Here is a 15,578-nt window from a genome sequence, read left to right on the forward strand (position 1 = left end):
AGGACTGCTGACCTACCAAACCTGCAGAGGAGGAGGAAGACGACAACTTCTTTGGCCCCAGCCCTGCCGGCCTGTCTCCAACTACGAAAACCTGCAACCAGTAACGTATCGACAGGGACCAGCGACCTCTGAAGCCTCAGAGGACTGCCCTGGACTAAAGGACCAAGAAACTCCTGTGATCAGCGGCCCTGCTCAAAACCAGCTACTTCTTTGGAAGTTGCTTCTTTGTTGCAAAGAACTCACCCTTCCCACCAGAAGCGTGAGACTTCTCACTCTGCACCCAACGCCCCCGGCTCAAGATTCAGAGAACCAACACCTCAGGGAGGACTCCCTGGCGACTGTGAGCCTGTGAGTAAGCAGAGATGACACCACACCCCGACCCCCCCCACAGTGACGCCTGCAAAGAGAATCCAGAGGCTCCCCCTGACCGCGACTGCCTGTAACAAGGGACCCAACGCCTGGAACCAACACTGCACCCGCAGCCCCCAGGACCTGAAGGAACCGAATGTCAGCGCAGGAGTGACCCCCAGGCGACCCTCTGCCTAGCCCAGGTGGTGGCTGTCCCGAGAAGCCCCCCTGTGCCTGCCTGCATCGCTAGTGACCCCCGGGTCTCTCCATTGTTTTCTACCTGAAACCCGACGCCTGATTTGCACACAGCACCCCGGCCGCCCCTTTGCCGCTGAGGGTGTGTTTTGTGTGCCTACTTGTGTCCCCTCTCGCCCCCCCCCGAGGATCCAGGCACTTACCTGCTGGCAGACTGGAACCAGAGCACCCCTGTTCTCCATAGGTGCCTATGAGTTTTGGGGCACCTCTTTGACCTCTGCACCTGACTGGCCCTGAGCCTCTGGTGTGGTAACTTTGGGGTTGCCTTGAACCCCCTCTGGGCTGCCTATGCCCCCGAACTGACTTGTTTTTTTTTTACTTACCTCCCTAATCTAACATTTACTTACCTCACCAGGAACTGTTGATTTTTGCAGTGTCAACTTTGAAAATAGCTTATTGCCATTTTTACAAAGACTGTATATGATATTGCTTTTATTCAAAGTTCCTAAAGTATCTAAGTGATGTACATTGCATTTAAAGTGTTTACTGCAAATCTTGAACCTGTGGTTCTTAAAATTAAACTAAGAAAATATATTTTTCAATATAAAAACCTATTGGCATGGAATTGTCTGAGTGTGTTCCTCATTTATTGCCTGTGTGTATACAACAAATGCTTAACACTACCCTCTGATAAGCCTACTACTCGACCACACTACCACAAAATAGAGCATTAGAATTATCTCTTTTTGCCACCCTTACCTCTAAGGGAACCCTTGGACTCTGTGCATGCTATTTCTTACTTTGAAATAGTACAAGAGAGCCAGCCTCCTACATTGGTGGATCAGCGGTGGGGGACAAGACTTTGCATTTGCTGGACTACTCAGCCAATACCTGATCTTCTTACTGGGAAGGGTGGCATCTGGGTACGCACTTTTCGCACCGCACTAACGCCTGCCCTGCCTACAGCCCTCATAATTCATCTTTTATTTGCATTTTCTGTACACGATCTTTTCCGATGCCATTTTAGCTTTCTTTGCAGTGACTAACAACCACGTATTCTGTTGCCTCGCCCACAGGTGCTGATGCGCTACTGGCAGCCGGTGCTCGACGGCCCCTACCTCTGGAACGCCTGCACCGAGCCCTGGCACACCTGGCTCTCCCTGCTCTGCTTCGTGCTGCACTTCGTGGCCTGGCTCGTTATTTTCAGCATCGTTCTCGTCTTCGACTACGCTGAGCTGATGGGCATCAAACAGGTGGGTGTGTGAGGAAATGGGTAAACATCAGGCAGGTGCACGTGTAAGAATGTATATGAACATCAGGCAGGTGTGTGTGTGTGAGGAAATACATGAACATCAGGCAGGGGTGTGTGTGTGAGGAAATACATGAACATCAGGCAGGGGTGTGTGTGTGAGGAAATACATGAACATCAGGCAGGGGTGTGTGTGAGGAAATACATGAACATCAGGCAGGGGTGTGTGTGTGTGTGTGAGGAAATACATGAACATCAGGCAGGGGTGTGTGAGGAAATACATGAACATCAGGCAGGGGTGTGTGTGTGTGAGGAAATACATGAACATCAGGCAGGGATGTGTGTGTGTGTGAGGAAATACATGAACATCAGGCAGGTGCACGTGTGTGAGGAAATACATGAACATCAGGCGTGTGTGAGGAAATACATGAACATCAGGCATGTGTGTGTGAGGAAATACATGAACATCAGGCAGGTGCACATGTGTGAAATACATGAGCATCAGGCAGGTGCACATGTGTGAAATACATGAACATCAGGCAGGTGCGCGTGTGTGAGGAAATACATGAACATCAGGCAGGTGCGCGTGTGTGAGGAAATACATGAACATCAGGCAGGTGCGCGTGTGTGAGGAAATACATGAACATCAGGCAGGTGCGCGTGTGTGAGGAAATACATTAACATCAGGCAGGTGCACGTGTAAGAATGTACATGAACATCAGGCAGGTGCACGTGTGAGGAAGTACATGAACATCAGGCAGGGGTGTGTGAGGAAGTACGTGAACATCAGGCCAGTGTGTGTGAAGCACGTTCACATCAGGCAGGTGTGTGAGAGGAAGTACATGAATGTCAGGTGTGTGCAGAAGTGCGTGAACATCATTTAGGTGGGCGTGAGGACATATCTGAACGTCAACGTGGAGTCTCTAGCAGGGGCATAGCTTCCATCGGTGCAGGAGGTGCAGTGGTACCGGGGTCTTGGTGAAGCCCAGTTGTTTTTGTATTTAAGTTTAAACAGCGCCCAGGGAGCCCTTTTCCTTCCAAGCACTAGAGTCCATGACACACTGGCTGACACTCGTCCCTAGCGGCCATGCAGAAGTCTGGGGGGTCCTTTGGATTCCAGGAGCTGGGTGAGCGGGGAGTCCTCTGGCTACAAGGGGATGGGAGAGCCAGGAAACGTTTGGCTTCAAGGAGCTAGGCGAGCGGGGAGTCGTGTCTGCCTTCCACCTCTGTGTATTATCAGTGGTGGCCCCCCATTAAATGGTGGGTGGGGGCAGGATCTCTGGTCCCACCCATGCTACAGTGTCCTCAATGTTTATTGGCTGGGGCAGTGGGGCTCACTCCTCGGTCCCCTGCTCTCATTGGCTGGGGCTGTGGGCCTCACTGTTCTGACGCCTCAGTCTCCAGCTCTCATTGGCTGGGGCAGTGTGAGCACCTCTTATTGGCTGGGGCAGTGGGCTCACTCCTCTGACTCCTCCGTCTCCAGCTCTCTCATGGTCATGCAGGGATACCTGTGGCTTTCCAAAGAAGCACACTCGCATGAAATATCCATGTTAACCTCTCTTGGTTTTTCTTGAAAACTTAGATTTAGAATTGTTTTTCATCTTTGGTTTTATCTTTCCTGAATGAGGGAAATTAGAGTGGCATGCTTTAACCCACATAACCTGTCCTGCGAGTTTTGAGAGCTCAGCCAAACCTTGGTTTGGCAGAAAGGCCAGTCGCACATGTCCTAGGGGCTTCCTTGGTACGGAGTCTGGACGGGTCACGCCAGAGTCCACAGGACCTTGTAGGGTGATAAATGTGTAAACAGAAGGTGATCTGCACCAGAAGGAGGGTGGTTCTGGAGGGGAGACGTCGGGTCGTGCCGGCCGCCTGTTAGTGATTGTGATACCTGATGAGTCACAGTATATAGTAACCTAGTGCCTTGAAGCTACAGGGAGCACATGAGCAGGATAGCGTTCAGGTCTTGAGGGTATTGATGTAAAAGAAGACCCCAGTGTCTCAGTCTGAGGGTCCACGGACCCTAGGGGGTGTATCGGGAGGGTCCGAGTGAGGGTTTCGCCAGAGGGCTGCCCTCTTGCGCACATCTTGAAGGCTGTAGGGTCAATTCCTGGGTTGGGCTGCACATTGATTGCAAGGAAGGCATGTTGTGCAAAGTAAGGAACAAGGTTCATGACTTGAGGGGTACACTCAACAAAAGTGATGCGGTGGAAGCCTGTGAGGTCCTTCTGGACTGGTTGAGGAACTACAAAGCCCAGGAGTAATATAAATTCCAAGGTGCTAAACTACGTATGAGATCTATGTTGTGCTGGTACCCAACCACCTAAGGTGTGGCTGCTTGTCTGAGATGCTGGTGGAAAGAGGGGAGACCGTATTGAGGGATCGAAAGAGGTTGAGGCCACTTTTCCGTGGTCTGTTACTGAGTGTGAGGAGAAGCAGTCACAGGCTCATCGATAACTTGTCATCTGGGGGTTCCAGCTGTACCTCGATGATACTCTTGGGCTAAGTAAACTCAGGTGCAACTTTAAGCATCAGGTCCTGGTCACTAGGGCTGCACGGCAGTGGGTTGAAGACTTTAAGCTACCAACTTGCCCCTTGCAGTCTTCTCAGCTTTTGTGTTCCTGTCAACAGGAGGCAAGCTCACTGACCCTTGGAGTCTCTAGGCTTTGGCTGGTTGCTGGAAACTGCTTCTCCTCGAGCAGAATGGAGAGGGCACTGTCCTTCTCCTTGGCTAGCCACAAGGTGCCGCAGGTGCAGTTCACACCAGTGCCACCTCTTTGCTGGTTCCTTGGTGCAACAGGTCAGTCCTTCTTCAGTGCTTCGTCCAGTCGAGATCGTAGTTCAGGGTGGCAGGGGTGCTCTACTTATGCTCAGAAAACTACCTCAGGGCTGGATGCGGTTGGTAGCCAATGGACCCTTTTGATCGCTTCCTGCGAAGTGTGGCATCAGGGCATCTCAGGATGCACTATTCTGCCCACTCTCAATATGGCAGGACCGCCTCTCCCGGCGTGCCGTGCTCCCTAGCCCAACCCATATGTGTGGTTACCACAGGGGCTACACGGCCCTGTAAAACCGGTTTGGTAACTGGTTTCCTCTCTCTTATCCCAAGTGCCAGTCTGTCTGCCTGAACAGTGGGGCAGCCCCTCTCCCAAGTGCCACCTATGTGCCCTTCAAAGGTGGCCTCTCTTTTGAGGCCCACCTTTTGTGCCAACATCTGTGTGACTTCCTGCAGGAGGGAGGGGACTCCTCTTTCCAGAGACAGCCCTCTTTGTATTCTTTCTTGGGAGTCCTTGGCCCATCTCCCGAGGGCAGACAGGGCCACAGACCCCTGTGTACAACCAGTATGGGCACAAACACTCAAGGCAACAAAGTGGCAACTTTGCTAAAATTGCACACTGCAACTTGTTACATTAATGTCGATCCGAGATTAAAGTCAGGCCTAAGGTAACAAATTGTTTGACACCTTGGATGACCCATTTTGGTTGCACCGTTCCAGCGTTATCAAAGCTGAGGGGCCAGCGTCTAACTCTGCACTCACCAATTAGGAGAGCAAGCTCTCCAATAGTAACAGTGACATTTTACAGATGTCACTATCTGACCAAGTACAATACACGTCCTACCCATGATACGTTGCCCTCTGCCATAGGGGTGAGGTAGACATATGCAGAGGGGAAGTCTGGCTTGGCCATTTCTTCAAATGGCAAAGCCAGACCAGCAGTTAATTTGCTCTTCTAGGCCCACAAACTTACCTGCATGCCCAGGTGCCATTTACTAGAGACTTAAAGGTCAGCTAGCTCGGCCAATCGTATAACAGCTAATTCTACATATCAGTTTAAGAGTAAGGACACCGGCACTGAGGTCTGGTCAGCAGGTCCCAGTGCGCTTTTGTGTATCCACGCTGTGGCACATGACGTAGAGACTGGGTGTGTGTCCATGCTGTGGCGGATGATGTATAGACTGAGTGTGTCTGTGCTCTGGCAGATGGCGTAGAGATGGGGTGTGTGTCCATGCTGTGGCAGCTGACTTAGAGACAGTGCATCTCCTTGATGTAGCAGGTGATGTAGACTGTGTGCGTCGTAGAGATGGTGTGTGTCCATGCTGTGGCAGCTGACCTAGTGACGGTGTGTGTCTATGCTGTGGCAGCTGACGTAGAGATGATGTGCGTCTGCTGTGGCAGCTGACTTAGAGACGGTGCGTCTCCATGATGTAGACAGTGTGCGTCGTAGAGATGGTGTGTCCATGCTGTGGCAGCTGACGTAGTGACTGTGTGCGTCCATGCTGTGGCATGGGGGGGGGGGGGGCAGGCATACTAAGAAGTGGGGCCCTCCATTGATGGGTGGTACTGAAAGGTGGCCGCTGTACCAAGATGCAGGTTCCATCTAGTGATGGGTGGTAGTGAAAGTTGGGCATAGTACCAATGCTCGGGGGCCCTCCAGTGACAGTGGCCCTCAGTCATCTTGCCCTCCTTCCAGGGGGCATTGGAGGCGGCAGTGAAACCCCAGGTGAGCAGTGTTTTCAGGTTTTAGGGGTACAGTGACAGAACATACTGAGATAGGAGTGCTACAGCTATCTGGAGGGTGCTGAAAAGGGTCTGTGCATGACAGAGGCGAGGGCGTGGTGATCTCTTGGCTGGACACATTTATAGGAAACATGTCATAGACAATGATGTCCAGAGTCTGGCCTCCTGCCCCCCCTTCTGACTCTGGCCTGTTGTCCCCCTCAGGTGTACTACCACTGCCTGGGCCTGGGGGACCCCATGGCTCTGAAGTCTCAGCGGGCCGTGCGCCTCTACTCGCACCTGCGGCACCCAGTGTACCTGGAGTTCCTACTCATCCTGTGGGCGGTGCCCTGCCTGCCCCTGGACCGCCTGCTGCTGGCTGCCCTCCTGACCCTCTACCTGAGCTGCGGCCACGGCCTGGACCAGCAGGACTACAGCTACCTGCGTGCCCAGCTCGACAAGAAGTTCACCATCTTCAGCAGCGAGGAGCTGAGCCGGGGACCCTTCCTGCAGCGCAGTGTGGCAGACAAAGGGGCCTGAGGGCTATGGGCTTGGGCTGGTCAGCCAGGAGCCCTTTTTGCAGTGCTGCATGGCGGACAAAGGGGCCTGAGGGGGGTGTGGGCTGGGGCTGGTCAGCCAGGAGCCCTTACTGCAGCGCTGCGTGGTGAACAAAGGGGCCTGAGGGGTGTGGGCTGGGGCTGGTCAGCCAGGAGCCCTTCCCGCAGCACTGCGTGGTAAACAAAGGGTCCTGAGGGGTGTGTGGACTAGAGCTGGGCAGCCAGGATCCCTTCCCGCAGCACTGCATGGCGGACAAAGGGGCCTGAGGGGTATAGGTTGGGGCTTGTCAGCCAGGGGCCCATCTTGCAGCATTGCGTGGTGAAGTGAGGGGTGTGGGCTGGGACTGGTCAGCCAGGAGCCCTTCCTGCAGCGCAGTGTGGCTGACAAAGGGGCCTGAGGGGTGTGGGCTGGGGCTGTCCAGCCAGGAGCCCTTCCTGCAGCGCAGTGTGGCGGACAAAGGGGCCTGAGGGGTGTGAGCTGGGGCTGGTCAGCCAGGGGCCTTTCTTGCAGCGCTGCGTGGTAAACAAAGGGGCCTGACGGTTTTGTGGAGACCGTCAGCCAGGAGCCTTGCTGAGAGCTGCTGCTGATCCTCCTGCTCAGGCCTCTAGTTTAATTGTAGATGTGAGGAACGGTACTTAGATAATCCCAGCTCTGTCTGCACGCACCCCTTGTCCTCTGCTCCCGTCTCTCAGGGTCATGGTACCATGGGGTGTACAGTATTCCACAAGGGGGCGGTGCCAGTGTGTCCAGACTGAGTGCAAAGAAGCAGTCTGATTTCACTGGACACTGTGCCCCTCCCCCCCCCCCCCCCCCCCCCCCCCCGGGCACCTACTGCCAGACCCTGGTGGTGGGTGGGGCAGGGAGCCTTGCAAACCCGTCCGTATGTGCTTTCTAGGCGTGAAAGGGCGATAAGCGATCCTTCCTGGGGTGTGATTGGTGAAACACAAGGCTTTCTTGGGCTGTTTGTGCACAGAGACCCTGGCCAATCAGGAGGCCGCTTTCAGTGACCCCTGGAAGCACGGCTGCCCCTTGTATGAAAACATAAATAACTCATTTTTTGTTGTATGGTATTCGCGGGGAAGTAAAATGCTTTATAACTTTGCTCTAAAGGGGTGCACTGCAGTCTGCCCCACATGAGGGGGCAGGTGGCTGTCTGCCTACCCGGGGCACTGCCTGGAGAGGGTACTATCTCCGAGGGCGTAGGGGCAGGTGGTTGTCTGCCTACCCTGGTACCTGGGGCACCTCCTGGAGAGGGCAGTGCTGGATGCACCCCTTCTGGGGGAGGGCTGTGCTGGATGCACCCCTTCTGGGGGAGGGCTTTAATGAGCGTTACTGTCCCCTGTTGTGTTTCAGGCCGATGCAGGGAGTGCCAGCGCGGGCCAGGAAAGAACGCGCCCCTGGGCATGGCCAAAGGTCACCCCCCATGTCTGCCCTCCTTCAGGGAGTGAGGGTTTGCAGTAAGCATACCATGTGCTGACTCCTTCAGGGAGTGGGCGTGCAGGATAAATACTATGTGCGGACCCCTCAAGTGTACCCCAGGAGTGCTGCCAGCTCACCCCCATGACTGCCCTCCTTCAGGGAGCGGGGGGTTTAAACTATACATACCGTGTACTGACCCCTAAAGTGTACCCCAGGAGTGCTGCCAGGTCACCCCCATGTCTGCCCTCCTTCAGGGAGCGGGGGTGCACTATACATACCATGTACTGATCCCTAAAGTGTACCCCAGGAGTGCTGCCAGGTCACCCCCCATGTCTGCCCTCCTTCAGGTAGTGGGGGTTTGAACTATACATACCGTGTACTGACCCCTAAAGTGTACCCCAGGAGTGCTGCCAGGTCACCCCCATGTCTGCCCTCCTTCAGGGAGCGGGGGTGCACTATACATACCATGTACTGATCCCTAAAGTGTACCCCAGGAGTGCTGCCAGGTCACCCCCCATGTCTGCCCTCCTTCAGGTAGTGGGGGTTTGAACTATACATACCTTGTACTGACCCCTAAAGTGTACCCCAGGAGTGCTGCCAGGTCACCCCCATGTCTGCCCTCCTTCAGGGAGCGGGGGTGCACTATACATACCATGTACTGATCCCTAAAGTGTACCCCAGGAGTGCTGCCAGGTCACCCCCCATGTCTGCCCTCCTTCAGGTAGTGGGGGTTTGAACTATACATACCGTGTACTGACCCCTAAAGTGTACCCCGGGAGTGCTGTCAGCTCACCCCAATATCTGCCTTCCTTCAGGGAGTGGGCGTGCAGGATACATAGCATGTGCTGACCCCTCCAGTGTACCCCGGGAGTGCTGCCCTCGCCCCTGAGCTCTGGCCTCGCCTCAAGGCGCTCTTCTCATCTGCTCCCACCGGGCCCTGATAGGAGCATCTCCAGCTGGCTCCGGGCAGCAGCTGCTGTTGTTTCCAGCAGCTGCAGTGCCCACATCGGCCGCTTGAGGGCGCCGTCGCCTCTCGGAAGGACACGCGCTGAGCTTAAACTAAGTACAGCGGCTTTTTTCTGTTTAAACCCTGCAGATCTTCTTACAGAAGTGAAGCGCCCGGAAGCGGCCGCGAGGCACTGACTGAAGCACCTCTGCCAGATACTCCGAGTGCAGGAAGTTTATAGAAGCAAACAAACTTTCTTCTGCTTGCAACTGCCCTTGCTCGCGCCTCCGCAAAAAAGTCTGTGCTGAAAAAAGTCTGTATTTTTCTGTGTTATGTAAAAAAGATTATACATTTGCAGTGTTTTTTCTAAATACAATTCTTATACATTTTTATTAAAATGTGTATTTATTGCGTTTGTTTTTCTAATGGGCTCACATTGCAGCGCTATACCGCGGGCCAAGCGCTTGTCGATCGGGTTCTCTTGGCGCTATGGTGCTTCGCATAGCTCCTTTCTATTGATCTCCAAACCCACGAGGCGCATAACCTCGGCGCGAGCCGAGCAGCACCGCCCTCTCGGGGACCGAACATTAAAAGAGGGGTCCCTCGGGGGGTCTCTGTCAGTGAGGGGCACAGTTAGTGCGTTTCACACACTCCCCCTCCGCAGTGACCCCGGCCTCCATACACAGAGCCCCCCCAGCCTCCATACACTGAGCTCCTTCAGTGACCCAGGCCTCCATACAAGGAGCTCCCTCAGTGACCCCGGCCTCCATACTCAGAGCTCCCTCAAGCGACCCCGGCCTCCATACACGGAGCTCCTTCAGTGTGACCCCGGCCTCCATACACGGAACTCCTTCAGTGTGACCCCGGCCCCCATACACAGAGCTCCTTCAGTGTGACCCCAGCCTCCATACACGGAGCTCCTTCAGTGTGACCCCGGCCTCCATACACGGAGCACCCTCAGTGACCGCGGCCTCCATACACAAAGCTCCCTACACAGCACACCCTCAGTGACCCCGGCCTCCATACACGGAGCTCCTTCAGTGTGACCCCGGCCTCCATACACAGAGCTCCTTCAGTGACCCAGGCCTCCATACAAGAAGCTCCCTCATTGACCCCAGCCTCCATACACAGAGCACCCTCAGTGACCCTGGCCTCCATACACAGAGCTCCCTCAGTGACCCCGGCCTCCATACTCAGAGCTCCCTCAAGTGACCCCGGCCTCCATACACAAAGCTTCTTCAGTGACCCCGGCCTCCATACACAAAGCTTCTTCAGTGACCCCGGCCTCCATACACAAAGCTTCTTCAGTGACCCCGGCCTCCATACACGGAGCACCCTCAGTGACCCCGGCCTCCATACACAGAGCTCCTTCAGTGTGACCCTGGCCTCCACAGAGCTCCTTCAGTGTGACCCCTGCCTCCATACACAGAGCTCCTTCAGTGTGACCCCGGCCTCCATACACAGAGCTCCTTCAGTGTGACCCCGGCCTCCATACACAGCTCCTTCAGTGTGACCCCGGCCTCCATACACAGCGCTCCTTCATTGTGACCCCGGCCTCCATACACGGAGCACCCTCAGTGACCCCGGCCTCCATACACAGAGCTCCTTCAGTGTGACCCCGGCCTCCATACACGGAGCTCCTTCAGTGTCCACAAGAAGCCTGGCTGTCCTCCCACAGGACAACCTTCGAAGCAGGGGTACCTGGAACTTACAACCGCAGGAGTAAAACGTACACGAATAGCAGTGACTTTGTAAAACCGGTCCTATCGGAAAGTAATCCTGCACCGCACTCCATGAAGTGTAAAAGGTAAATTATTGGGACGGGGTTGCAAACATTCAAAGCAGTTCAACAGCATTATAGCATCCAACATCTTTAAACGTAATCTTTGTTCACCCACAATTCTCCGTTCACCACAAGCGTTTACCCCAGCACAGCATCTGGCTTCCCTCTTCCTTTCACTCCATAACCTCCTGCCGTGCCCGGTCTGCTTCTCGCTCCTTTACCCACGCACCCTCCAGTGAAGCCTCTTATCCTGTCCAAGGCATCCCGGACCCCCGTCTTACTTCACTTGTGCCGTCTCCCCCTCCCCGAGGGTGGATACGCCTGCATCTGACTCTCCACTACCCCCACCCAGCAACCTCCGGAGGGTGTCTTACTACCAACCACACTCCGACACAGCTCTCCCTTCTGCACCAAACCATTTCTTCCCATAGCGCCATGAGCCTTGCGGGGATTAGAAAGGTCTAACCCATCCGCACGGAGCAGACCCCTTTCTTCTTCTTCTTTGATGCCCCGTGGGCTACCACCTTCATGTCTCTGGCCAAACAAAGGACCCTCGTCGCTCGCTCAAGCTTCCTACTGGTCAATGGCTGCATATTTGATGGCCAGTCCATACCAAGCAAGCCCCCGCCAACTTGTGTTTCAGTAATAAGTCCCATTGCATGTGTTGCAGAAAAGTGAGTCTCGATAGCTGGACCACATCATTCTCCTCCAGATGTATAACAAGCATCTCCAGACAACCCCTCTGTGGTACCAGGGTTGGTAAGAATGACAACAGATTGACCCACTCTCCCTCCACCACCGCACCTTCACCTGTGGCAATCCCATGTTCCGTCCATAAATCTACTATTCCACAGACTTAGCCACTCAGTGAATAAACAAATGTCCAACCATCCAAGTCATCATCTTATGTCTACTGTGACTTCTCACACACCCTACTGTGAAATAGAAAAAGTTATTGTGAATTATGCACCCTCCCTCCCCTTCCGCTCCAAGCAGAGACGTCACCCCCCCCTTATTTCCTCATGTAGCACTCACAGCACCTCTAATTCCAACTCGATCTTAAATACACAGCAGCACTAGCAGCCCCAATCCGGAAACTGGCAGAATTCCCACCCAATATTTCCAGTGCCATGTACAGCACGGCCAACAATGGAAAAGCTGCGCCTCTCGCCCCTGCTTCATGATAGAATATCGCCTCCTGTCTGCACCCTGCTCACTCCTGAAAGCTGCGCCATTTGTTCAACGGACACGCCCCCCCGCTCACCTTGTTTCAACCATACCCACTTGCCCCTCCCGGCCTAATCCATCTTGGATTTCCTCAACTAAATCCCCAGTTGACCCTGCTCTTAGCGTATTTCATCATGCAAAACCCCAACTCCCATACGGGCCCCAACAACTCAACTTAAAACACCCTGAAAACTCAATAAAATATCCATATCATGAACACCGTGAACAATGCCACCTCGAGCCTATCGTAACAACACTCTGACAAACCTGTTGGCATTCCTAACAGCAAATAAAACGTGATAGCCTCATGCAAATTATTCCCCTCTGTACCCCTCTCCCTGCCCCACCCCCTCGAAAATCTTCCCCAAAATGTCACCCCTTGCTGAGTCAAGCCCCGAATAGAACCTGCCATTAGCAGACTGCAGGAAGCTGGCCCTCTATACACTGCACTAACATGAAGTCCACTGTGCGGAGTCCATGGATCCCCAAAGATGTGAAGAGGCAGAAATAGAAGGGTCAACAGCTATAGTTGTGGTGCTGTGGTCGAGCATTTAGGCTGATCAAGGAGTCCTGTTAAGCGTATTTGTACTCACAGAGGCAATACATGAGACACTCAATCATAGAGTAAATCCGAGACCAAATTAGAAAAATAACTGTTGCTTTTGAGTATGCTTTGAACCAAAGAACTTTGCTATAAGGTAAGCAGTATTTACGTTAAAAATACTTTGCTTTTTCAAAAATCCACACAGTGCAATGTTCAGACTCTCCCATGTTAACCCATGGAAGGAAAAGAAGACTGCGGTTTAACGAGTAAGTAGATGACTTATGGACCCAGTCTTCAGGGGTTTAGACTGGCACTGGGCAAGGATCCGGTTGGTACCAAGAGGGCACCCACAGAGGCAGCTGGGTGCAAAGGTCAAAGTCTGGGTCTGCGCCAAATGTTAATCTATGGATACTGGGGGGGCGGGGGGGGTTGCTGACGCGCTGCTCCCAGGTAAGTACAAGCAGTGTCAGAGGTTCGTCTCCAGGGGTTGAGGCGAGCACCGGAGGGGCCACGAGGCAGCACCAAATTTACACACTCAGTGGCACAGAGTAGATCCGGGGTGGTTCTGGAAACCGCGGGTACTTACAATCAGCTTTCTACTTAGCACCCCCAGTCCTCATCAGATTCCATTGTCAACCCAATGCCAACTTTGACCTCTGCACCCAGCCGGCCATGTGTTGCTGGTGGTGCACTTTTGGGGTCAACCTAAACTTTGACCTGTGGATATCCTAAACCTTACTCGATTTCTATACTAACACTTCCCCTCTCCGTTCTGCCCCCCCCCCCCCCCCCCCAAGACTCTATGGAAAATTACTGTCATGTTTTGAAATAGAGAATTGCTGCTTACTTGTAAAGTGCTTTATCTGCAAAAAACAAACAGAGTGCATTTGCTACATGTGCTTGATACCTACTTGCAGCTGTACTTACCTGCAACAAAGTTCATCTGGTTCTAGTAATAAAGAAACAAAATATATTTTTCTATATAAAAACGATTGGCCTGGAATTGGTCATTGAGTGTGTGCCTCATTTATTGCCTGTGTGTGTACAACAAATGCTTTGCACTACCCTCTGATAAGCCTATGGCTCGACCACACTACAACAAATAGAGCATTAGTATTATCTACTTTAGCCTCTGGGGAACCCCTGGACTCTGCACACTATCCCTCGTTGTGGTATAGTATATACAGAGCGAGCTTCCTACAAAGGGTCCACACCCAGAAACTCAAACTACCTATGTCCCTGTAGCAATCATCTGATCCCACCCTGCCAACAAATAGAAAGTCATCCAAATAGTGAGGCTCCTCCTGGTGCCACTCTGCCTGATAAATACCCACTGCAAAAAGGTGCTGAAGGCTTCAAACAATGCACAGGAAATGGCACAACCCATGGGCAACACTGCCGACATAAATGACACCGTCAATTTGCATGCCCAGCAATGGAAAACATCCCAGGTTATGGGCAACAGCTGAAATGTTGACTTGATGTCACACTTTGCCAACTCCGCCCCCTGCCCATGCTGCCTGACCAACCTGATAGCATTGTCTACTGAAGCATACACTGCGCTAGCGCCATCCGAAGCAATAAGGTCATTCACAGAAGTGCCCTCCGGCCACGACAAATGGTGCACCAATCAGAATCTCCCCTGCAACTTCTTAGGCACCGCCCCTCTAAGGGGATTTGATGAGGTAATTCAATGGCCAGTCATAGAACGGGCCTATAATCCTCCGTTAACCAATGTACTTCTGATAATTTGGCCTACTCCACCTCTGGCGCTGCCTTGGCTGACCGCAAATTGTCAGTCCTTCTACATCCCCTGGGACTCTGGTAACCAACCCGAAAACCCTCCTGAAATCCGCATTCCAACTTCAGTGCTGTCTCTCTGGGTATTACGCTAACCATGGCAGCAAACCGCCCAACCTAACTGGTGTAAGAGCCTTTTGACCTGGAAGGACCTTTAAAGTCCTTTCCTTAGAGTTGCCCTTCACTGTTCCGAGGGGCTGGCCAGCGTGAAACACTGAGTAATGGGATGTCTGCCTCCACATTTTGAACAGTTGGGTTTAAAGTTGCAGGGGTGTCTTGAGCAGAAACCTTTGCTATAGTTCCAGCAAGCGCTAGCATTGGTACCTCTGAGCTTTGGCACATCAACCACCCCCTCGTGGGCGGGGCAGGGTTGAAAGGTCCTATATGTGAAGGGATGGCCGCTCGCTGTGTAGGTCGAGGCCATTGATTGTGTTGAAGACATCCACTGCTTCCATAATTCCAAATCAACATCCCACTACAGTTTGTCTGGGTTCACATTTAACCTGGCTCTAAACTCCTCATGGCTCAGCCAAGCAAAACCCCAAAATTCATTTGGGCTTCCCTTATAATATCCATATGTTTAAAAACCGCAATGGCCCTGTCTGAATAGTTTTCACAATAGATGCTGGCACAAATCAAGAATGTTATGGTCGAGTTCTTCGTGTTAATGGGCACCCTGGGCTGCCGGGCTAGCCCCCACTCTTCCGAAGCCCTTTTGTAGCCTAAATGCCCCTACCAGGAGCTTGAAAATGTCCACATATTCATGCTTCCATATTCTAATTTTAGTCTTGTTAGATACATGAAACCCTAGGGGCATCATCAGGCCCATGTATGGTAGCCGTTTCTTATGAACCCCGCATGGTACGGCGTGACACATGACCGCTCTTCAAGCCAGGCACAGCTCTGTCCACCAAGTATTGCAGTATGAGCATTGCAGGGTCAAGCCCGCAGTGTAGGGAAGGCCACATTAGACCCCACTCTGTCTTACAGCCAATGTCCAGAAGCCATCAAGCG

The 15,578-nt window shown here is 53.0% G+C and overlaps 1 protein-coding gene across 3 annotated transcripts in view; it reads left to right on the forward strand.

Annotated features, from left to right (window-relative positions):
• Window positions 1–9,608, forward strand: part of NRM (nurim) — a 15,282-nt gene extending 5,674 nt beyond the window's left edge. For 2 of the 3 annotated variants that reach the window (XM_069241949.1, XM_069241950.1), the window contains exons 3-4: window positions 1,620–1,796; window positions 6,513–9,608. In XM_069241949.1, the coding sequence (XP_069098050.1) occupies window positions 1,620–1,796; window positions 6,513–6,827 (492 nt within the window). In that variant the 3' untranslated portion in view covers window positions 6,828–9,608. The remainder of the gene's footprint in view (window positions 1–1,619; window positions 1,797–6,512) is intronic. The other variant, XR_011205111.1, reaches the window with a different exon arrangement.
• Window positions 9,609–15,578: the final 5,970 nt, after the last annotated feature.

Source organism: Pleurodeles waltl, chromosome 6 (genome assembly GCF_031143425.1).
Source record: "Pleurodeles waltl isolate 20211129_DDA chromosome 6, aPleWal1.hap1.20221129, whole genome shotgun sequence".
In the NCBI taxonomy this organism is placed as follows: domain Eukaryota; kingdom Metazoa; phylum Chordata; class Amphibia; order Caudata; family Salamandridae; genus Pleurodeles; species Pleurodeles waltl.